Genomic DNA, 24,880 nt, shown 5'->3' on the forward strand with positions numbered 1-24,880 from the left:
TGGTCATGGCTGGAGGTGAGAGCTTTCATGCTGAGCCAGTCTCCCCCTCCACACTAATTTAAATTGCTCATTACCGGGCTCCCCAGATTTGAACAGTTTGAACAGGATTTGCAGCTGTGGAATCCACAAGGGCTTTGAAGCCAGAAAACTACCCATCTGCTGCCTCTCCTTTCTGATGATTAGCTTCCCTGTATCCTGAAATATTCTTGGGGAGCCCCATTTCACATCCGATCATCCGCTTCTGGCACCAGGATAGCAACCTTCAACTTATTCACCTTTTAAAGAAAGCAGCTTTGAGAGAAATTTACATAAAGGTGGGAGTTGTGTCCATCTGTCCCAAATTCTGCAACCAGAAAGCCGAAATCCCATAAGAATAAATCGTACAGATCAGACAAATAGGAACAGGCAGGTGTAAAGTTCCCAGGTTAGTCCTGCTGTGAAATTCAAGTTCTTGCATATCATTATTGGGTTGTTGCTGGGGTTTTTGGGCAAGGGATCGGTGTGGCATTTGGGGCCAGGATGTGTACAAATTGGACTGGAAATCCATATGGACAGGTATCAGTTGCAGGTCCATCAGCTGCACCTATTTTGATGTTGTTTGTTTCTGAGCTTATAGCAGGGATGTGTTTGCATGCAACGTACATCTTAGCAGAGCCAAGAAGAGGGCTTGTGTCTCTCACAACCAGTGTCTTTCATTTATTTACTAGGCAACAGTTGCCCCAATGCACTGGGGGCTGAATGACCTGGGAATGATTCCTCCTCAGTATTCAACATTTCTGCTGCACAAAGATTGTTGAGACTGCATTGAGTAGCGTTGAGATGCCAACCTAAACTGTACCTATTGATTCTAGCAGTGGTGTGTGTATGTGTATTGTGGTCCAGAGATGGGGCCCAAGCTAATCCCATTGTGGGTGAACATCTTGTGCCATCCTCCTCTCCCATTTGATCTTTAAATCATAAGCTCCCTTTCCCTTTTCCCCACCCCCCAATTACATTATCTTTGGAATGCAATCTTCCTTGTGTCTTAAAACAGATCTCTGGGGATGAATTCTTTGCAGACATAGTTGCAGACATTCTGCTCTACGTTTCCCGGGATCTGAGTGACGGGGTAAGCTATCATCTCCAGGGTCTTGTCTTGCTGCTGTTAAATGTGGGTTGGACTTTGAGTCACCAACATCCATGTGGAACTGTTGCAACAGCAGCAGGTTCAGTCCTTGAGTGTAGATATCGTAGCTTTAGCACATCCTCCCACCAAGCCAATCCAGAGCTTTTCCTCATTGTTCCCATTCATTTTTCCTGGGGCAAAGCTGGGCTTGTTTGGGATCTACGCTTAATGATGTACCCTCTGATAGGCTTAAACATTTCTTTCAATGTTGAAAATGTCCATGATGGGTTATAAAAGTACTTCAAACAAAAAGACTTCAAATACTCTTAAAACAATAATTGTTGCAAGGGCCAAACCACATGTTACGTGCAAATTCTGACAGCTGTTTTGGGTGAGGGTGTGATGGACAGGGGAAGGGTTAAGCTTCCTCACCTCTGTTGCTTCTCTGGTTCAAATTACTCCTCCCCCAAGCTGCTTTGCCTAGAAAAAGCAGCTGCTGGAATTTTACTATACAGGCATGTGTATAAGGTGTAGTTCGTTGCTAAAAAAGTATTCTCAGAGGGGATTTCCAGGAGAGCAGCTATTTTAATCTGCTGTAGCAAAGGCAGCACAGAGTCCCCTAGCACCTTAATTCCATGCTGTTTGACAGGATCATGACAGTGAAAGTAACTAGACTTTCTTAATTGGACCATTCCCAGATAGGCTTTCACTAGGTTGATGATGCCATCACTGGTGTATTCCACATGTGTGTCTGCTAATAGTGGTGCTTTGTTTTTCAGTCTGGGGGGTTCTACAGTGCAGAGGATGCAGATTCCTACCCCACAGTCCAGTCAACAGAGAAGCAAGAGGGTGCATTCTGTGTGTGGACAGCTGAGGAGATCCGGTGGAACCTGCCAGACCCCATTGAAGGGATCCCAGAGGAAAAGACCATGGCAGATGTCTTCATGCATCACTATGGAGTTAAAGAGGACGGCAATGTGAATCCAATGAAGGTGCAGTGGGAGAGAAGGCACAACCTGGGTGGGAATTGTTGTGCTTCCCATCAGTCCCGATGTCACAGGCACTGCCCAATACGTGCCTGTGATGCTTGGGAAACTCCAATTTTTCCTCTGCTGGTGGTAGGATGAGCACTCTGCCTGACTCATAGATGAGGAGCTATTGAGGCTTTCCAACTTCAGGCAGCCTATAGATCTTGGAATTCACAAATGCTTACCAGCAGTTTCTAGATCCGAATTCTTCTTACATCAGGCACCAGCCCGAAGGGCTGGTGTGAAGCAGGGGCTTCATTAATGATATGGGACGGCAGAGGATTTCACTCCCTGGAAGATCTGATATTGCATGTCCTGTTCACATCCTTCTTCCCCTTACCTTAGCATGCTAACCCCTAAAGATGGTAATCTGTCTAGTAACATTTGATTATGCATCTTGGCATTGCATACGAAACACTACTTACATTTCAGATAAGTGAGTTACAGTTATCAATGACTACTCACGACTGCCAGGAATCGATCCTCCCCTGGCTTTCCTCCCCCTGGAACACAAGATCACTCCAGGTCACTTGGACTGCTCTGCTCCCTTTGGCTCCAGCCTCCCAGCTGCCCCTTAGAAAAGGAAGTAGGAAGAGGCTGCTGGCAGCCTGGCCAACAGGGCCTGTTTGGGGCTCTTTGGCTAGGTCTACAACCTGCGTTTTCAGTCTGTTGCTTGCCTGACTTCTTTGCCTTGCAATTCTGCCTGATCCTCACCCCCCAGACCCCAATTATTCTTAGAAGAGGGGGAAAAGTCCCAGTGGCCCCATTGGAAGCTCCCCATTCCCTGCTAAGCCATAAGAGGAGGGGACATGGTAGTCTTGATTCAAAGGCACTGTGGGACACATCTTGCCTCCTTGTCACTGAGTTAGATCAATATTCTTCAACTATTTTATTTTAATTTATAGCGAGAAAGATAAGACACACACAAAAAAAGAAGAAACAAGAAATAGTACCCATGTAAAATGACAAAAAAGATACTGTGTACATTCCAAAAAAATAATAATGGGGAAATTGTTATTGTAGTTAACCAGACCTTAATCTGTTATGGTATTTGTAAAAACGAATTCCAAATATTGTTAAATTTATCCATCTTTTTAACCCCAACATTCAACATGGGATCTTCTTTTAATTTCCCCTGTATATGCCCTTCCTTTTTGGCTTTCTTTTGTGTCTAGTTTCCTCCTTTTCCCCCCTACCTGCCTCTGGCTCCTCTTGCCAAACCAAAGTTACCAAGGGAGGAAAAAGGAACAATTCAATGGGATGGGCATTAGAGGCGCAACTCATTCTACGTTGCCCCAGTTACTGGCCTCAACTCACCAGTGAGTTAGAGTAATCCCAATGGCAGGGCCTGCTAGGGATGCTAACCCAAGTCTCACTTGGAGAGTATGCCGTCCCTTCCTGTTCTCCATTGTTGGGTTTTCCTTTCAGGACCCTCATAATGAGCTAAAAGGGAAAAACGTCCTGATTGTGCAGTATTCCCTGGAGCTCACAGCGGCCCGCTTTGGACTGCAGCTGGAGCAGCTGAAGACGCTGCTTGCTAAAGGCAAGGAGAAGCTCTCCAAGGCTCGTGGCCTGCGACCACGGCCCCACCTGGACACCAAGATGCTGGCGTCCTGGAACGGTGAGGTTGCTCTTGCACTGAGCTCACTGCCATGCATTCACATGCAATCGGCTGCACAGAGGTTGAGTGAATGGGTGGGAACACACAGGCAGTATATTAGCTGAAATAAGTTCTTCCATGATGCAAGCTGCTGAGCAGATATGCCCTGATGCTGGAGGGACGGTTGCTGATAGGAGCAAAACTGCCTACTGTTTCTTCCGTATTCTCCTGCCCTTGATGTAGACTCTCCACCCAAGAAGGTAGCTCTAGAGTCTAGACCAGGGGTCTGCAACCCGCGGCTCCGGAGCCACATGTGGCTCTTTTACACCTCTGCCGCGGCTCCAGGGCAGATACTAGCAAGGGGAGGAGGCACATTGTGTGCCCCGACACTCCCCACTGTGGCGGGCGCTGTACTGGCTGTGACGTCGCATGGGGGCGGTGCGTGCGTTAGTCACGCACCGTCCCGACGTCACCTTCCCGCCCGCTGTCAGATCGGAGGGCAGTGGCGCGCATGCTTTAAATGTCGCAGTGGTTTTGCGGCTCCCAGTTTTTTTTCCTTCGGAAACGGGTCCAAGTGGCTCTTTTTGTCTTAAAGGTTGCAGACCCCTGGTCTAGACTCTAGATTGAGGAAAGGTCCACTATTTTCCCTGAAACTCTTCTCCCCATTTTCCAGCAGGGGGCAGCAGAACCTTTCTCCTGTTTCCCCTCACAGGCGCTTTGAAATAATCTTCCTTTAACCTGTGCAGCTGCGGCATTACCCTTGACTTTTCACATTCTATAAATGGGGGCGCCCCTGTCCGTTATGGAGTAAAAGATACACAGACATATAGTGGGAGGAAAGAAGTAGAGAAACATGCCAGCCTCTTGGGAGAGAATGTGTGTGTGTGTGCTCAAGAAAGTGGTTCCAGAATTCACAGAATTCTCCTTTCGGAAATTGTCTTGTGCTTTCCGCTCGGAAGAGTGTGCTTATTTATTTATTTAAAAAACAAAACACAGAGGGAGAAATCGCTTTCGGAGCTGTGGAGACTGGCTGGCTGATTATCTGCGGCTGAGGGCAGGTATTTTGCCAGCTGACATCTTCCACGGAGGCAATATGAGGGAAATGTTTGGCCTCTCCTTCCAAATCCAGTATTATTATTATTATTATTATTATTATTATTATTATTATTATTATGGATGGGGTGGAAGGATGATGCATTTTTGCACCACAGGGCACCATGACTGTGCACTCGTTGGTAAGTCAGGCCCTGGAGAAGGATTGCCTGCCTTCACCCACCCTGCCTTCAGTGAATCTTGGGAGCCGCCATTTTGGTGAGAAAGTGACTTGGGCCTGTTAGCAGCATATCGCACCACACCAGCCTTCCGCATCTGCTGAATATCAGGGAAACACATTCTCTTCGCCAAACACATTGAGGGGTGTCAGTCGAGCGTGAGGCCACGTTGGTGCCGCTGCGACACACTGACTCTGCCTCCCTTCCTCTCCCAGGGCTGATGATTTCCGGCTTTGCTCAGAGCGGGGCCATCTTGGGCAAGCGGGAATACACCGACAGGGCCGTACGCGCGGCTTCCTTCCTGCGGCACCACATGTTCAGCGCCGTCACCGGGAAGCTGCTCAGAAGCTGCTACCCGGGCCAAGGAAGCGAGGTGGAGAAGAGGTATGCGTCCAGCGATGACAGGCAAGCCTGTAAAGAGGGGGCAGGAGGGGCCCAGAGCTCTTTGGGTAGGCGGCACGGGGGCAAAGGCACGTAGCTCAGCCCCCATGCCGAAACCAGCATCGCCACAGGCAGGGCACTGGGATTGGTTCCACTGCTGGGTCTCCTCAACCCTAGTGCTGAGCCTCTGTTTCTTCTGAGGGAAGAAAAGCTGTGGAATTCTGCGATCAGGTTCTGCAACCGGCAGAATTTCAAGGGCAAAATGGAGAGAGACTTCAGTATTCCCTACAGCTCATTGCTTTCTTTCCCCTGGCCCTTCATTGCTGCCCTTGCCTCTTTCCTCAACTTCTTCCTCCGCCTTGGCCCAAGTAGTGGGTTCAACGTTCTTGTACTAGTGTGGGAAAACTGAATAATCTAGGCTCAGGATTACTTAAGGACTCCCATACCCTGTACAGCCCAAGTCAGTCGCCAAGATAATCAGGGGGAGCACTGTTTCTGGTTGCCTATGGGCCAGAGTTGTGCCTTCATGTTATGGGCCCAGTTCTGTGGAACTCCCTCCCACAAGAAGTTAGGCCGGAACCGTCCCTACTGAGTTTCAGGCGCCTGCTCAAAACCATTTTATTTCAGGAGGCCTTTGCACCCAGAAGGCTTCTCAGATGTTTTACAGGTCTCTCTCTCTCTTTTTTAGATTTTTAATTCTTGAAGTTTAATTTTTTTGAGGTTTCATTCATGTTTTAAATTGTGTATATTTTGTTGTTGTAAGCCGCTTGAGACTTCCCTGGTGAAAGCAGCCTGTAATTTTTTAAAAAATAAATGAAGGCTTCTTCAAAATAAATAAACAATAATTTCCCTCAACACCCCCCAAAATTATGCTACTTTCCTCATCTTAATAAATAAGCGGTGTTTAAAATCAAGTCTGCTGGCAACGCAAATATTGCGTGCAGAAATTTAGTTACTGTAGTTCTCTCAATGCTGAACATGAAATTGGGAGTTTTCACTCTGGAAGGACCTTTATCACATGAATCCAGACCTTTGGCTCTGACCTTAACGCTGCAGGTGCAATCACTTCGTTCCATTGAGCAAAGTGGCAAAATTTCCACCGCTATTAATTAATGGCTCCGGATTGCAACCGGAATGAGCAGGGGAGGACGTGATCTTCATAGCAATAAGTAGAGCTTCTGCTTCACAGCCGCCTGTGCTTTGGCTCCTTTCCGAGTCACTGGGTGGCCTGTTAAAAAGTGTCTACATATGTTTACTAACAAATAGGCATTTAGTGCTAATGCTAAATAAAAGAACTCAGTGTTTATGCAGTGACCTTGTTTGCACATAATATTAAGGCAATCCATGGCTTTATTCAAATGCTTGGGCTTCTGGATTGCGGATGAGCTAAGCCATGGTTTGGCCTTGGGCTGTCGTCTGAACCTGGGCTTGTGATTTGCCTCGCTCCACCCAAACTATGAGCTGTATCCAAGGTTTGTTTTTGTTTTACAGCTCCTAGTTTGTCTAGAAGAGGCAAACCATGAGCCTGGGGTTAGGCGATATGCTAAACCAAACCATAGCACAGCAGGCGCAGGATTAAAGGTACCTTCACATTTGTGCTGAGTGATAGTTTGGCTTGGTGTTACGTGCCAACTGAGCTGTAAGTCCTTCAAAGCAGAGTTTCTCAACCTTGGGTCCCCAGCTGTTGTTGGGACTACAACTCCCATCATCCCTCGTGGCCAGGGAACACTGGGAGTTGTAGTCCAAGAACAGCTGGGGACCCAGGGTTGAGAAACTCTGCTTTAAAGTGCCCATAAAGGTAAAGGGACCCCTGACCATTAGGTCCAGTCGTGGCCGACTCTGGGGTTGCGGCGCTCATCTCGCTTTATTGGCCGAGGGAGCCGGCGTACAGCTTCCGGGTCATGTGGCCAGCATGACTAAGTCGCTTCTGGCAAACCAGAGCAGCGCACGGAAAAAATGTTTACCTTCCCGCTGGAGCGGTACCTATTTATCTACTTGCACTTTGATGTGCTTTCAAACTGCTAGGTTGGCAGGAGAAAATGCCCATATCCCTTTGCAAAAACTTTGTAAAGCATGCTGAGTATTAATACCCTGATATTACAGATGGTCAGTTGGCGCTGAAAGTGGCTTAAAAAGGAGCCCTGCTGCAGCAGACCAAAGTCCAGTTTTCCCAAACTTGGGTTGCCAGCTATTTTCTAGACTACACTTCCCATCATCCCTGACCACTGGTTTTGCTAGCTAGGGATGATGAGAGTTGTAGTCCAATAAACAGTTGGCCACCAAAGTTTGGGAAACCTTGATCTAGTCCACCATCCTGTTTCCCAGAGTGGCTCACCAGAGGCCCGCTGTTGCTCCCTGGCCAATTGGTAGAGAGAGGCCTAAGGAAGCATGTTCCAGGCTAGCCAGCTGAGGCCATGTTTCAGCTGGGGACTTCTAGGCTCCGGATCATCGCATGGCACCAGACCCCTTGTATCCAATAGGAGAAGCACAGACATGAATTCCATAAGGAGAAGCATGTTTGTGTGAACATTAAGGACAGGTGCAAAGGAATGTAACGCAAGATACATGCTTTAGAGAAATAATACATACAGTACAGTCATACCTCATGCTATGTTTGCTTCAGGTTGCGTATTTTCAGGTTGTGTCCCGCGGCAACCCGGAAGTACCAGAAAGGGGTTCGCCGCTCGCGCATGCGCAGATGCACAAAATGACGTCGCGCGCATGCGCAGAAGCGGTGAATCGTGGCACACACAGATGCGGGTTGTGTTCTTTTCAGGTTGTGAACAGGCCTCCAGAACGGATCCTGTTCGCAACCAGAGGTACCACTTTATATGGCAGTAAATAAAAATTTGAATGGAAACAACATGGAAATAAGGCTGGGCAGTCTTAAGGGAATATCGTGTTTAAATTGAATTGAGTTTGTTAAATGGTTTGAAAACTAGTTAAAACTTATGGAAAAAAGGAAAGATTTGGGACAGGTGCACGTACACTAGCGGGCCCAGAACACAGGCATATGTGTCACAGCTTGAGCTGCCACCGAGGGAACCCCCTTCCCTGCCGTCCCCGAGAAACGAAGCCAGTCACTGGAGGGGGCGGTTCCTGCAACCCCCTTGGCATTCCTGGCGCTGGCGCCTTCTGCCAGGTGGCAAACGGATGTCAAGCCTGTGGCAACAGAAGCTTCGGAAGGTCCCCCGCCTCCAAGCAAAACCCTCATCCCAGACTTACTCGTTCCAGGAGCCTGCTCTCCTCTTGAGCAAACACAAACGAAGCTCGTGTCAATAGAGATTAAGACAGTCGGGGAAAGTATGTGCGAGAGTGTGTGATTTGCTTGGCTACTTAATGCTAATAGCGCCTTTCCGCTGCATGTCAAGCTGATCTTTGCTTAACTGGTTGGCAAATTGAGGTGGCGGGAGAAAGGCAACGGGGAGGGCCGCATAAAGGTGATCCTGTTCCAGTGGCAAAGTAATTTACTTTTCCCTGTCTGCACAGCCTCTTCAGCAGGGGTTGAAATACGGTTCTTCCTCTTTGCCTGTCAGGCTGAGAAGAACAGTGGTAGAGCAGCTGCATTGAAAGCAGCAAGGTTCCCAGGTTCAATACCTCGTACCCCCAGGAGAGGCTGGGAAAGACTCCCAGTCTGAGAGCCCAGAAAGGTGCTGCCATTATTATTATTATTATTATTATTATTATTATTATTATTATTATTATTATTATTTATTTATACCCCGCCCATCTGGCTGGGTTTCCCCGGCCACTCTGGGCGGCTTCCAACAGAATATTAAAATACAATAACCTATTAAACATTAAAAGCTTCCCTAAACAGGGTTGCCTTCAGATGTCTTCTAAAAGTCTGGTAGTTGTTGTTCTCTTTGACATCTGGTGGGAGGGCGTTCCACAGGGCGGGTGCCACTACCGAGAAAGCCCTCTGCCTGGTTCCCTGTAACTTGGCTTCTCGCAGTGAGGGAACCGCCAGAAGGCCCTCCGGGCAGAACAATGGGGGTGGAGACGCTCCTTCAGGTATACTGGACCGAGGCTGTTTAGGGCTTTAAAGGTCAGCACCAACACTTTGAATTGTGCTCGGAAACGTACTGGGAGCCTACCTGTGAAAGGGCTTTGCCATCCCACTGTTTATGACTGGGAAGGCAGAAGCCTCTACGCAAAGGATGGGGGACTTGTGACCCTCTATACGTTGTTGGACTACGACTCCCGTCACCCCTCACCACTGGCCAGGGCAGTCCAATAGATTCCCCTCCAGTGTTCTTTAACTGGCTATGATGTCTTTCCCAAACATTGCAGGCGAAACAAAAGAAAGAGCATTAAAAACCAACCATCCATGTATTTTTAAAGTATTAATTTTATAATGAATGATTTTAGAGTGTTGTTTGTGCTGTACTTTTGTACTGTTTTATTGTTGTTAGCCGCCCTGAGCCCGGCTTCGGCTGGGGAGGGCGGGATATAAATAAATTATTATTATTATTATTATTATTATTATTATTATTATTAGCCATGCTGGCTGGGGGCAGCTCTTAGCTAAGATAATACATTGGGATAGCATGAGAGTGGATGACCTCCACCTGCCGTGCTCATTATGTTAGTTAAACAACAAACTTATTTTAAGATGATGTGGCTCCATTGCATTCTTGTGGCCTTGTGCAGCTCCATCCATGGCTTCCTGGAGGACTACGTCTTCGTCATCCAAGCGCTCTTTGACCTTTACGAGGCCTCGCTGGACCCGAACTGGTTGGAGTGGGCTGTGCAGCTGCAGCACAAGCAAGACGAGCTCTTCTGGGATCCAAAGGGTTTTGCCTACTTCTCCACGGAGGCTGGTGACCCTTCCTTGCTCCTGCGCATGAAGGATGGTACGTGTTTCCCCTTAGAGACGAGACCGTCAGGCATGCAACTCTCCGAGTGGATGAGCGAGAACCTTAATCAGAAATCCGGTTTTTTTCTTTTAAAAATATATTTTATTAATTTATGGATCGCTCTCTGACAATTTACAAACATACCATAAAACAGCTGACACTCTCCCTTATGGAAATATGTTCAACAGCAATACAGTGGTACCTTGGGTTACATACGCTTCAGGTTACAGACTCCACTAACCCAAAAATAGTACCTCGGGTTAAGAACTGTGCTTCAGGATGAGAACAGAAATTGCACGGCGGAGGCGTGGCGGCAGTGGTAGGCCCCATTAGCTAAAGTGGTGCTTCAGGTTAAGAACAGTTTCAGGTTAAGAACAGGCCTCCAGAACGAATTAAGCTCTTAACCCGAGGTACCAGTATACAGTGGAAAAGGCCAATCCATCCAGCTAGGTCTAACTTTAAAACTATTGAGTAGGGTCCTATGGAAATGCTGACAGGTCCTTTCCTGGTGTTTCCAGTGCCTGTGCTTAAAAACAAACAAACCGTAAAACGGGTTTCTGTGCTAGGTATAAGCCCACATCCATCTCCTGAGGCTAACGTGAAGCCTTGCCGAAGGGAAATGTCTCCTCAATCCACAACCCCACCTCTTGCCCCACTTTCCAGCCTTCAAAGATACAAGCGCTGGAGTTTCCAGCCTGGTGCGTGGGTTGGTGCAGAGATGTGCACCAGCCGAGCATCTCTCTGCCTGCTGTAGACACACACTCTGAGAAGGCACCACAGGCCTGGTGGTTTAGCCCGCTTGCCTTGTGCATTTATCACACTGCGGCTTCTCTATGTTACATTAGCATGCTCACAACCTACAGGCTGTCGGTGTTCAGTGCTGAGTGGGGCGACCTGATTTGCAGCGTATATGTACACGGTAGGTGAGGTTCAGAGGCTGGCTGTTGGCTTAGCTTCTCTGATGTCACAGATTGGGAAGGCGATTGCCCAACAGCTAAGAGGGACATGGGAGACAGGACCACTTGCCCGCTAAGGTCAGAAAGCAACTGCTTTAAAGTTAGGCTAGGATGTAATAGCCCTGTCCTGTGCCTGTTTGCTTGGCAATAAGTCGCACAGAATTCAGAGGTATTTACTCCTAAGTACCTGCGCAAAATGGGACGCGGGTGGCGCTGTGGGTTAAACCACAGAGCCTCGGACTTGCCGATCAGAAGATCGGCGGTTCAAATCCCTGCCACAGGGTGAGCTCCTGTTGCCCGGTCCCAGCTCCTGCCAACCTAGCAGTTCGAAAGCACGTCAAAGTGCAAGTAGATAAATAGGTACCGCTCCGGTGGGAAGGTAAACGGCATTTCCGTGCGCTGCTCTGGTTCACCAGAAGTGGCTTAGTCATGCTGGCCACAGGACCCGGAAGCTGTACGCCAGCTCCCTTGGCCAATAAAGTGAGATAAGCGCCACAACCCCAGAGTCGGCCACGACTGGACCTAGTGGTCAGGGTCACAGATTTCATATTGGGTCACAGGGTCACAGATTTCATATTGTCCCGGGGCTTCTGAAATGCCACTTAGCAGGGTTGCAGATCAGCTCTGGGGTTTGAGAGCCTCAAGTTCAAATGTCCTTGGCCACGGACAGGCTGGTGACCCTTGCTCCTTTACGGCCTGTGAATTTGCAAGCAGAAAGCTCATGCGCTCTGGGTGACTTGACTACTGTTTCTCCTGCCCCACACTTTCAGATCAAGACGGCGCAGAGCCCTGCCCCAACTCTATTGCTGTTACTAACCTTCTGCGGGCAGCCAGCTACACCGGCCACAAGGAATGGGTGAAGAAAGCGGGGCAGATCCTGGCTGCCTTCTCGGAGAGGCTGCTGAAAATCCCTGTGGTCCTCCCGGAGATGGCCCGATCCGCTGCAGCCTTCCACCGGACCCTGAAGCAGGTAACTTTTTGGGCTCCTCCTTAATGTTAAGGGGTGGGGGGATCCTCTGGCAGTCCCCAGCCTCTACTCCACAGGAAGATAGCCAGAGGAGATTGCCAGCATCCTTGCTCCCCCTTCCAAAGTGGCTAAAGTCAGGGTGGAAAGGGGAGACCATTCTCCCTACCCCCCCGGTTCCCACCATTTAACACCCCCCGCCATTTCTCCCTCCTTTGGCCTGAGCCAGCAGGGATGTTCTCATATTTTTTTAGTTCATAGGATCAGGAGAGTTGGACCCAACTAGTCCAGCCCCCTGCAATGCGGGAATATGCAGCTATTCATACAGAGATTGAACCTGCAACCTTAGCATTATCAGCACCACGCCGTAACCAACTGAGCTATCCAGTCTTTTGCCCTTCAAGAGAAGAACTTCAATACAGTCATACCTCATGTTACGTCTGCTTCATGTTACATTCTTTCAGGTTACGTCCCGCGACGACCCAGAAGTACCAGAAAAGGATACTTCTGTGTTTCGCCGCTCGCGCATGCGCACAAAAATGACCTCACGCACATGCGCAGAAGCCGCAAATCGCAACCCGCGCGTGCGCACATGCACCGCTATGGGTTGCACTCTTTTCATGTTGCAAAAGGGCCTCTGGAACGGATCCCATTTGCAACCAGAGGTACCACTGTATATACATTCTGGGCTGGATTCAGCCAACCCAATTTGTATACCGTCTTTCTATATCACTGCACACAAGGCAGTTTACAAGCTGAAGAAACTACCAAATGTACAACAAAGATCACATACCTTAGAACAATCTGATCCAATAATATAAACGTAACCTTAAAATAAAGTGTGTACAGGGGGAAGGGTGGAGAGGGAGGGTCCCTCGGCCTTTGTTTTGGCTTTTCTCCTACTGGGAGTTGGTTGCATCCCTCCTGAGTCTTTTATCGGTTGAAAGGTTCGAGGCATTCAGCCCAGAAATAGAACAGGCCTCTTGCGCATGCACACTGAGAGAGTCACCTGCGATGGGCCCTGGAAGACCCATGGCAACATGTTTCACCACTGCTTGTGAGCAGAGTATAGTTCATCGTTTTCTGCAGAGGTGTTTTCCCACCTGTTTTGTTTTCTTTGCTCTTTAAAGAAGTATTTGGAGCACATCCTTAATTCTGCTTTATTCTCTGGGCAGGTTGTTATCTGTGGTGACCCAGCAGGAGAAGACACCAGAGAGCTGCTGCACTGCTATTATTCCACGTACACTCCAAACAGGGTAAGACCCACCAGCGGACAGCTGGCTCCTCCCTCTTTTGTGCTTCTTCTGGGTCTTCTGGCCCAGGTGTTTTCACTTTCAGGATGTCGGTGACCGGGATGAAAGTGACCTTCACAAAGTCAAGGCCAGTTAAGGGGAGGTCCCAGAAGGAGCAGGTCCTCAGAGCAACAAAGAGCCACAAGATTCTTCACTAGGTCAGGTCTGATGGGCAAACTGATGGATGGTTAGAGAGAGGCAAAGCAGGGTCAGCGGCCGTACATATGTTGCTGGACCGCAGCCTCAATCAACCCCAGCAAGCATGACCAATGGCCAGGGGTTATGGGAGTTGTTGTTATGGAGGGCCTGAGGTTTCTTGCACCTGAAGTTGAATAAATATATTAGAAGATGGGTAGGCAAACTAAGGCCCGGGGGCCGGATCTGGCCCAATCACCTTCTAAATCCGGCCCGTGGACGGTCCGGGAATCAGCGTGTTTTTACCTGAGTAAAATGTGCGCTTTTATTTAAAATGCATCTCTGGGTTATTTGCGGGGCATAGGAATTCATCCCCCCCCAAAAAAAAATAGTCGGGCCCCCCCACAAGGTCTGAGGGACAGTGGACCAGCCCCCTGCTGAAAAAAATTGCTGACCCCTGTATTAGAAGATTCGGGATTTGGGGGGGGGGGGGGCAGAATGGTGCAGAGAACTCATCCACTTATTGCCACTCGTGGAAATTTTACATCATTGGAAGGGCACCAAGAAAAGTACAGTATGTAGGTGGCATGATAGGGTCTCGTGCTTAGCCTTGGTGGAAGTCACACAAGACACGTTTGATGTAGACCTTTTATTTCATACATCAGTTCAAACCCAGAGGGGCCCAGGCTTTCTGGTTTTCAAATGTCTTTTTGGAGAGGTTATTTGGCTTGATGCAATCAAGGTGAACAGTATGTTGAGGGGTGATATTTGAAATCCGTACAGCGATGTCCATTTCTTTGTACAAGATCAGTCAGTACCCTAGTATTATCTCTTCAAATGTGTGGCAAACGTAGCTATTATGGCTGTCTAGCCTACAACCTGTGTTTGTATGTCTGTGTTGGATTCTTTTGTTACCAGTAAAAAAATAATGTTTGTAAAAAGGGGGGGGGGAATCGGGGGAGGGGGCAGGCTGGATACAGGCTGGCTGACCATAGGGATCAAGTTGCCAGGGAGTATGACTGATGCCAACAACCCAAGGAAGTGCTGTGTTTGTTTGACAGAAATGGCAGGGGATGTTGTCGCTGGCTTGCCCACAAGAGCTCCAGTCCCCTAGTTTGAAGACTATAAGAAGAATGAGCACTCAAGACAATGTGATTTATTTCTTAGCCAACGTGCTAGCCTGCAGACCCATGTATGAGATGTAAAGCCCCACCCCAGAGTGGCTCTTTTCAGAGCTATCAACCAGGCACCTATTTGGTCTGCTTACCCAAGCAGCCTGCTTAGAGTAACTGCCTTTAATTCCTTGCACCCCCAGACAACCCTTGTGAAACTGCCCAGTGTTAGAAACTGAGAAATGAAAGCTCGGAGCTCAATGGCACCTTAAACCTAGGTTATGGGCACAGCAACGGAATGTCTAGGCATGCTTTATAATAACAAGAATACAAAGCTGAAAATGAATGAACTGCAGCTAAAATATTACGTTCGTTTTTCACATGGTCTGCTCCTTCCCCTGCCCACCCCACTAATATTCTTAAGAGGGTCTCTTCTCCAGTCTTCAGAGAATAGCTGGAAGTGGGGAGGCAGGAAAAGGTCCTCCTTTCCTTCTACTCTGCAGTTTTAATTTGATATCTTAGATGCAGTACTGCGCCAGAGCTCAGAAACTGCTCGCGCTAATGAAATTCCCTGTCGCAAAATGCGCCTAGAACAATGGGAGTTTCGAACATTGAAGCTGCCGTTGCCTTAATTAGGAGGGCCAGATTGCGTGACCAGTAGATGTTGCAGGAATGAAGGCAAAGGGTTGCACTGTTAGTTACGGATTTTAGATGTTTCTCCCCCCAGGATTGGGTTTCTGGAGGTCACTGAAAAACACAGAGACTCCTGGAAGTGGGGACTGCAGAAGCTCTGTCTCCACCACATAGCTGTTTTGCCACGTCCTGTTGTGCTCTACAAGCTGTGCCTCTTGGCAGAATCCTTTAAGGACTGTGTGAAAACTGGCAAACGCTGAAACGTCTGCAAAGGCAGCGAACATTTCTGAAGCTGAATTTGTGCACTCCATGAAGCTATTTGCTAGGCAATCGAGGGAGAGAGACACACAAGTCAAAATTTGCCTGCCTTCGGATTGGGGTGTAGCACTCTGCTTGATCTGTAGGCTCCAAGCAAAGCTGCTTGCCTTGACTACCGTGGGATGAAATCCTTGCAGTATGAAGAAGGCCTTGGGTTGTTTATGTCTCTTTGCTTCTCTCTGTTCTTCTTCTCTTTGATCTCCTTGCCCTCTTGGCTTTGTTGGATAAATTCTACTTCCCAGACACTCCCTTCCAGCTCGCTTCCCCTTCTTTCTCCAAGGTAAAGGCTGCGGTGTCTCATACTGCAGGGGCTGCTTTTATCTAACAGTGGCAACATCAGCAGCTTTGTCTTTTGGCCCCTGCCTGGGAAGCAGGTTGTTTCGACGGTTGCCACATATGCTTTAGCATGGGGTTCTCAGCACTTCCTCTCTGGGGGGCTAAGCACACGTTGCTGTGGCCTGCGTCTCGCCCAGCTGTCATCCTTGGATTGCCCACGCATCTGGAGTCATAAAGCTGACACAGATTCCATGCAGAAAAATGTCCTCTTTTCCTTAGCAAAATGGACGGTTTGGATGACAATAGGCAGACTGTTGACTGCAGAGTTTATTTCCCTCCTCTGGAGAGAGGATGCACGAGAGTGGTGGTTAAATGCATTAGGCTTGGGCTTTTGATTGCAGAGGCTTGTCTAATACCAGTTAGGGTGTCCCGGGATATGTCAGTCTGTTTAATTGTGCTTCAGGTTTGCCAGTGTCTTGGTTTATTCTGTGGGCCAGATTCTGCTTGAAGAAAGCTCTGCTCCAGCAGCTTGGGATAAATGCTGTCAGTTGCTTTGGCTGCATTATTTGGAGCATCTCGCCATTCCATTTTATTTTGCCTGCCGGTGACGTGCAACAGGGGGAGGAAAAGAGGTGGTAAAGGTGTCAGCTGTTTGGGGCAGTGGAATTGCTGGAGACAGATAGAGGGCAGGGGAGATACTGGGATCCCTGAAAAGAGGCAAGGGGACTGAGCAGCCGGACATCTCAGAAAACCATGCTTTGCGCCAGATTCGTAGGCACAACCCAGCTCTCCCCTTTTGCCAAATGCTTTACTCTGCACCCAAAAAAGTAAGTCAATTTTTTTGCCTCTTTTGGGGTTGAAGGGAGGAACATCAGTGAAGCTTTCATGCAGCAGAGGCTTGTCACTTAAATAAGTCTATGGTGGGGAACTGGATCCGACCAATGGGATAGATCCTTATCCCCACCACCTCCCGCAGGCCACGTTTGACAGGAAGGTGAGGCTATGAAAGCCCAGCTGATAGTTGGCACAGGCCAAATGGCCAGGCCTGGTGGACTACATTAGGCCCGTGGGCCAGGGGTTTCCCACCTGTGCCTTAAGGCTTCATGACGCGATGGGGTGCCGAGGTGTTTGTGTGTTTTGCTAAAAACAACCCTTGTGCTGATTCCATCCCATAGCCTCCTGGGCTGCCCACACTCCCCAAAAGCCCTTGGCAGGACCTCAAAGCGTGGGAGCGCCTGAGACGGGGCTTCCTGTATCTATAATGTGGCTCTGAGGATCTCCACAGGCAGCCTCCAGCGCTGCTCTTACTTTGAGGTCCTCTCCTTGGCCAGCTTTTAACACTATGAAGCCTTAACATGAGTGACAAACCCCCAGAAGTCCCCTCAACTTCCTATATTTTCAAGGCTGATTTATTTTTGCCTGAGTAAACCATGAGGGTGGCGGTGGGGAGATGTATCAGCAGAGCTTTAGTATCTCGATTCCTCCTATATTTTAGTGTGCGGCCTATAAGGTGGCATCTCAGGTCCCTCCTTATGGGCTTCCCAGGATGCTGTTGTGCTCAGGTACTACCTTTGGTCTTGCCTTAGGCATCAGGTTCATGACCGTGAGAACAGGATATCACATTAGATGGACCTTTAGACTGATCCAGCAGGACTCTTACATTTTGATGGCAGCTGGCTCTTCCAGCAGCTGTCACGTTTGCTAGGCTGCATCCCGCCTCCTTATGACTGATACCTTCCTTACTGAAGAACATGCCACGTTGAATGAAACTGGGATGGAGAAAGATTGGGGAACCTGGTGGTTGTGTGAGTTTGCCTGATGTTGGGTCTCCTCCGCAAGTGGCAATAAGCAGTCAAAGGGCCAGAAATTCATAAGCAAGCCATAGAAACCGTGACCCTACCTGCTTGAGACCTGCTTACTTCTATTGAGTTATATGTTCATGGGCATTTGGCTTATTGTACTAGGGAGCTATATACCAAGGTGTTGGTGTCAGGAACTTTCGTCTCCAGTCTCTACATGGAGCAGTACATATAGAATTTTGAAAACCTTACAGACACCTGAGACCTTTTGGCTTTTTTCTGTGTGCTTCCTTATAGGGGTGTTCAAAGTGTGAGAAGAACAAAACATTTGAAATTGCCTTAAGGCCCACAGATCTGGAGATGTGTCTGCAGTTGCGTAACAATCTGCCTTCACAGTTGCTCTCCCTTTGCCACTCAAGCCTCAGAACCAATCATAACAATACAATTCCCACAAAATCGGGAGTTAATGCCACAGCTTCACCCGCTGCCACAATACCAATCCTTTCCAAAACAGACAGACCAAATCAATCCCTGCTGATGGACTTGAACCAATCATGGCTTCTTGAGCCAATCGCATCCTTCCTTAGCCTAATTTGCCTCACGAAGCTGGTGTGAGGATAAAAATGGTACAAGCCATGCGTAAGCTAAGCTGTTCTGAGTACAGTGGACGCTTGGGTTGCGAACGTGATCTGTGCGGGATGCATGTTCGCAACCCACAGCGTTCGCAACCCACGTCTGCGCATGTGTGGGTTGCGATTTAGCATTTCTGCACATGTGCGACTGCCAAAACCCGGAAGTAACCCATTCCGGTACTTCCGGGTTTCGGTGGTCCGCAACCCGAAAAACGCAACCTGAAGTGGCTGTAATCCGAGGTATGACTGTACAGTGGTACCTTGGTTCTCAACCTTAATCTGTTCCGGAAGTCCATTCCAAAACCAAAGCGTTCCAAAACCAAGGCGCACTTTCCCATAGAAAGTAATGCAAACTGAATTAATCTGTTCCAGACTTTTAAAAACAACTCCTAAAATAGCAATTTAACATGAATTTTACTATCTAGCGATACCATAAAAGAAAGCAATAAACAATGTCCTGCAGTCACACAATCAATCAATCAGTAGCTGAACTGGGTTCCAAAAACAACAAAAAAGAGCCGCAAAAACAAAAACGCAAAATAAATAGCAAAAACAGACAGACCTCAGTGTAACACTCAAAATGGAAGTGTGGCCCTCAAATTGGAAGCGTAGCACTCAAAATAGAGCATGTTTGGCTTCCAAAAAAAGTTCACAAACTGGAACACTTACTTCCTGGTTTGCAGTGTTTGGGTTCCAAGTTGTTTGAGTACCAAGGCGTTTGAGAACCAAGGTACCACTGTACTATACAAAAAGAATACAATACAAATGTGTGTGAGGGCGTAAGAAGAGGCCTGCTGAGTCAGGCCCAAGGCCCACCTCGTCTGGCATCCTGTTCTCACAGCGGCCAAGCCGATGCCCATAGGAGGCCCGAGAGAGCGGGATTCGAACACAAGAGCCTTCTCCCCGCTCGTGATTCCCTGCAACTGGCGCCCAGAAGCATACTGTCTTCAGCACTGGACGGAGAACGTAGCCATTGTGATTAGTAGCCATCAAAATACCTCATCCTCCGCAAGGGAGATAAAGAGAAAGAACAGTGCTCTTCTAAGATAGGCTTCCAGGAGCTGTCCAGCACAAGTGACTGTATGGGAAATGTGGTCTGAAGTAGCTGCTCTTGCGCTGACTGCTGGGCTCTCTCAGGCATCGCTGGGGCTGAGGAGCAAATCCTGTCCTGCCCTGTACCTGGAGCTGTTTGCTGCTGCCCTGTCCCCGCCTCTGCTGCTGCTGCTCCACCTCTCCCTTTGCCTTGGCGGAGAAGGATTAAAAGCACTGACCCACTTTGGAGCTTTGAAAGCGCCGTGTCTGCAGCGGGGAGCCGAGCCCGCCGTTGCCAGTGCTAATAAATTACTCCCTTTCCCAACAGCTGTATCAGCTTTTTGTTCCCTGCAACCTGTACGTGTTCTGGGAGGGGCCCCAAGATAGATGATGAACCAGCGGAGGAGGCCTCTCGGAAGGGGAGCATGATCAAATCAAACAGCATGGAAATTAAATTCCATTCTCACCGTTTAATTCAATTTACTCTTAACTGCAGCAAAGAGCTTTGGAAGGAAAAGCTGTGATTGTCAGCAGCTCTTTCTCTATTTGTCTTCCATAAAAAGAATAGGGTGAGGGAAGGGGATGTTGCCCTCCCCCCTCTTTGAGTATTTTCCCTGGATGGCTGGACCTTTGGCGGGGATGGACCCCCACTTCACTCTGTGGTCATTGACTCTCATTTCCTCCCCTAACTGCTTCAGTGACATGCTGCCACCACCTTCTGGCCGTCCAGAGGAGCAGTAGTGACTTTGCTGTGAAAGAAAGATCAGCCCAAATTGCTTACTCAAAAGTCATAAACAAGGTGCAGTCAGCCCGCCCACCCACCCACGAAACATAACATGGAAGCTTCAGATGGTGGGTTGCACTGGCAGCGGACTTCACAACATGAGGCCTAATCGTGTGCAGGATTGAAACATGCCTGCAATGAATCAGAAGATTAAGCATGGGGTGTGATCACAGTGAGACTTGGGCCAAGGCACGTCACTCTAAACAACTGCATGTGCAGAAATGAAGCGCTTCCTAAGTTTTTGTACCACTAAATGGACAAATTGGGATCTCCAGTGGTGCTACATGCGATCACCACCTGGCTTGGCTTTGTCATGCAAGTCTGACCTTGGAATCAGCCAATGGAATCACTCTCTCTGCAGATTACCATCTTTCTTCCACCACTGTCTGGTTTAAATAAGACCCTCTTTCTTCAACAGCTTCTCTTGGCATGTCTGCCTCCCCTGTGGGGCTTCTGAGATTCCCTCTGGTATAGTCCTATCTTGGGGGGGAGACTATGGGGGGGACTATGGGTGGAAGGACCTTGCCAACAAAGGTCCGTATTGTTAAAGCTATGGTTTTCCCAGTAGCGATGTATGGAAGTGAGAGCTGGACCATAAAGAAGGCTGATCGCCGAAGAATTGATGCTTTTGAATTATGGTGCTGGAGGAGACTCTTGAGAATCCCATGGACTGCAAGAAGATCAAACCTCTTCATTCTTAAGGAAATCTGCCCTGAGTGCTCACTGGAAGACAGATCGTGAAGCTGAGGCTCCAATACTTTGGCCACCTCAAGAGAAGAGAAGACTCCCTGGAAAAGGCCCTGATGTTGGGAAAGATGGAGGGCACAAGGAGAAGGGGACGACAGCGGAAGAGATGGTTGGACAGTGTTCTCGAAGCTACCAGCATGAGTTTGACCAAACTGCGGGAGGCAGTGGAAGACAGGAGTGCCTGGCGTGCTCTGGTCCATGGGGTCATGAAGAGTCGGACATGACTAAACGACTAAACAACAACAACAACATGGGTGGAAGGAGTGTGGCAGCCATCTTTTCTGTGACGATCCATGGCTTTTTTCTTGATAACGTGCTCTCCATCCTTCTGAGTACATCCACATCATAGGCTCCCCCCCACCCACACTACCATATTTGAGTTCAGACCTGGGAACTTCTCAGAGGGCATCATCTGGCTCTCCATTTGCATGGTCAATGTTTTCACCATATTGTCCAATCAACATAACATAAAGGAATCATCATAAGAATACAATTGGATCAGACCAATGGTCCCTCTAATCCAGTATGCTGTCTCCTGATGTGGCCAACCAGATGAGACCAAGAAGCCTGCAAGCAGAGCAAAATGCAGACAAGTCATCTCCACCTTCTTCTCTCCCCTCCCACAACCCCCTCATCGTTCCTCAGAAGTGCATAGTTCAATCATTGCCAACAGAGGGAAAAATACAGATGCCATGAACTCTTCGTTTCCCAGTTTTTGTAGTAATTTGGTGTAGCAGCCAAGAATACCAGCATTGGGACCATCCTCAGTAATAGCACAAGAAAAGATAGAACCAGGGCACAGATTCCTTCAGGCGAAGAGCAAACTAGTTCTAACTGATCTGGGTAAAGGCTTGGCTCAGAATGGAATCCCCCAGGATTTTCACGCACATCAGCCCCATGTCTGGCCTCTTCACTGCTTATTTCATTTTGTGGGAATTCAGCAGCCTAAAGGACACAACAACAGTTGGGTTACTGTCTATAGTCACTGTCTATGTTGCTAACTGCCCATGTAACACCAGGTTGCCACGTTGGCCTGAATTTTAATGTTCAAGTAGGAAGAGTGTAGTAGTCAAGTAGGGACGCGGGTGGCGCTGTGGGTAAAAGCCTCAGCGCCTAGGGCTTGCCGATCAAAAGGTCGGCGGTTCGAATCCCCGCGGCGGGGTGCGCTCCCGCTGCTCGGTCCCAGCGCCTGCCAACCTAGCAGTTCGAAAGCAGCCCCGGGTGCAAGTAGATAAATAGGTACCGCTTACCAGCGGGAAGGTAAACGGCGTTCCGTGTGCTGCGCTGGCTCGCCAGATGCAGCTTTGTCACGCTGGCCACGTGACCCGGAAGTGTTTCCGGACAGCGCTGGCCCCCGGCCAATAGATGTGAGATGGGCGCACAAACCCCAGAGTCTGTCAAGACTGGCCCGTTTGGGCAGGGGTACCTTTACCTTTACTTTAGGAAGAGTGTAAACAAAAATCCTGGGAATGTGATGGCATTTGGGAGTGATGCTCGGGCACACGACCAATCAAAGTGAGCAACTGGAACACAAGAATGGGGCAGTTTGACAGTATTCAGGGCATGCTGAGAACTTTGGCCGGCTTAGCATTACAGAATATCACAGGGTGGTGACCCCAAAACAGGCTTTTTCTGCCATTGCCCCCTGCACTCTGGAATGCCCTTCCCTCTGCCTAATGCGAAACACCATCCAGAAGTTGCTTCAGACATCTTGTAAAGACTTATCTTATTGCCCAGGCTTTCCCTGACCCATAGAATTGGACCCTCGTATTACTAGTTCTCTGACGTTTTAAAAATCTCTGTTCTTATAATACTGTTTTTTATGGTTGCATTTATGGTTACACTAACTTAGAGATTTTAAAGGTTAAGCGGTTGAGAAATGCCTTTAAATATATAAATAAATGAACTGAGCTGTCCCGCTATTCCAGTGTCATTAGGCGTTACCCTCTCTGGGATAGGTGACTGAGAATTTTCCAGCAAAGCCTGTGAACGAAAGTGGGTGAAAGTGTAACCAGAGGCAAGGGAACGGCATAAAAAGAGAGGTGGTGCAGCAGCAGCCGTTGTTGCCCAGTCTAGGAAGAACTGATCCTCCTTTTGTGCACAGGCTGCGGTGCAAATTTAGGAAGATGTCTTCATTTTCTTTTTGCAGCTCCATTGATCTTTTTATTTTCCTTTTCTTGCATGTGATGAGGCAGCCCTGACTCACTTCCCCCCGGAGATGGGCTTGCTTGCAAGTCAAACAGATATATATCAGCATGTTACTTGACATCCTTACTTGCACTGTAGGAGCAAGGTGCTGGTGGCTAAGCCTGCCAGGGTGAATGTAATTGATTTGTCCATTATAGTAATTAATGCCTCACCAAACAATGTAGCAGCATCCTGCTTGGAGTGGAAAGAAAACAGTCAATTCTAAGGTGGAAAGGAGAAGTCAACTTTGCTTCAGACACCTGTGCTGGAAAGATGACTGGGCTTTTTTTCCTACGCTGGGACAGCATGGGAGGGTGGAACTGCATGGCACACCTCAGCCTTGTGTCCTCAAAGCCCAGCTGTTGCATCTCCTCTGCAGATTGGGAGCAGGAAGGGATGACGTCCGCCAGTGAAGTGGCAGGTGCAAAGTGAGCACTGAGCCCTGAGGTGGTGGTTTTCTCCCCACACCTGCATACTTCATTAACATTGCACTCGGGCCCCCAATTGGCAGATGGGGAGGCATGCCCAGGCTTTGAAGTGAAATACAATTTGTTATTCCACTCCCTTGGGACTGCCAGAGGTCTTCCTGACCAGGGGTGCAGCTCTCTATCCTTTTGACGTGCTGGGTGCGGATGGTCCAAGCCCAGGGTTTCTAGATGTCATGCAAAAAAATATTTGGGACAGAAATGTTGATGTAGGGGACTTCATGACTTCTCCAGCTTGAGAAAAATACAAAATCAATGAAAACAATTAAAATGGAGGCTCCGGTGGCCTCAGCAGCATGAAGTGCCTTCCATTGGCTTGAGCTGGTAGCCCAGCTATGACCCTATCTGGCCTGAGATAGCCTAATTTCTGTTGTCTATTCCTTGGTAGTCTGTAGGTTGGATTACTGCAATACATGGGGCTGAAACCTCAGCTGGTACAGAACTCAGTAGCTCGGCTGCTGACAAAATAAAAGAATCTTGACACGTCAAAAGAAACATGTATTATACATATAGAAGAGTCAAGCCCCATGCTGTACTATATTTTTGCAACATGGCTTTTAAAATATATTTAAGATCAACATATTTTTACACAGTCATATGCACTGTTGTATGTATTTGTTTATGTGGCAGGTTACTTTAGGAAACCTGTAGCGTACATGTGTATATCATCTGAATAATAAAGCCACTTCCGCCTTAAGGAGGAGGTGGGGTTGCGGGCTTCACGGCCTCTCCACATGCCCAGGGGGTGGGAGGCCAGCCCCTGCACAATTGGGGGATTCCCGGCTGTGTCACCCCCTGGCCAGCCAATCGGGTTGCTCTGGGGGTGTGGCCTGCCCCTTAAAGGCAGGATGCAGCCGGGGATTTCCGTCTTTGTCCGCCTTCCAGCTGCTCCGGTTTCCCCCACCCTCCCACCCTTCAAGGTTTTCTTTCCTTGACCTTGCTATGGACTTCAGTTGGTCACCGTTGAGGGACCTGGTAGGAATTTTTCCACTTGGCAAATTGGCACCAGTCACTTGGTTTTTGCCTGCCTCATAGCAAATCATCACAACTTCCTGGGTATTGGTGGTTAGGCATTGGAATAATTCTGTAGATGGAAAGAGGGGAGGTGGTGCCATCACCTGCCCCGCATATTGAAGGGTAGTCCATTAAAGGATTCTGGGGGGCATGGCCCTGTCCAAAGCCTAGGGAGGTTAGGGCCTAAGGGGAGCTCCTAGTTGATGTGCATCAGCAGGACTCCCCCTACTGGTGGTTAACCCTTCCCAGACTTCAAGCGGATGGGCTGGA

At 48.6% G+C, this 24,880-nt stretch overlaps 1 protein-coding gene and 1 long non-coding RNA gene across 5 annotated transcripts in view; one reads left to right on the forward strand and one right to left on the reverse strand.

Annotated features, from left to right (window-relative positions):
* LOC308581910 overlaps nucleotides 1-24,880 on the reverse strand; it is a 66,877-nt gene that overhangs the window by 23,609 nt on the left and 18,388 nt on the right. The gene's annotated exons all lie outside the window — the stretch shown is intronic.
* SPATA20 (spermatogenesis associated 20) overlaps nucleotides 1-24,880 on the forward strand; it is a 49,981-nt gene that overhangs the window by 15,836 nt on the left and 9,265 nt on the right. For all 4 annotated transcript variants that reach the window (XM_081184545.1, XM_081184546.1, XM_081184548.1 and 1 more), the window contains exons 9-15: nucleotides 1,034-1,108; nucleotides 1,885-2,097; nucleotides 3,562-3,754; nucleotides 5,220-5,388; nucleotides 10,039-10,241; nucleotides 11,971-12,170; nucleotides 13,340-13,420. In XM_081184545.1, the coding sequence (XP_081040671.1) occupies nucleotides 1,034-1,108; nucleotides 1,885-2,097; nucleotides 3,562-3,754; nucleotides 5,220-5,388; nucleotides 10,039-10,241; nucleotides 11,971-12,170; nucleotides 13,340-13,420 (1,134 nt within the window). The remainder of the gene's footprint in view (nucleotides 1-1,033; nucleotides 1,109-1,884; nucleotides 2,098-3,561; nucleotides 3,755-5,219; nucleotides 5,389-10,038; nucleotides 10,242-11,970; nucleotides 12,171-13,339; nucleotides 13,421-24,880) is intronic.

This window comes from Podarcis bocagei (assembly GCF_964188305.1).
Source record: "Podarcis bocagei genome assembly, chromosome: 2".
Classification (NCBI taxonomy): Eukaryota; Metazoa; Chordata; class Lepidosauria; order Squamata; family Lacertidae; genus Podarcis; species Podarcis bocagei.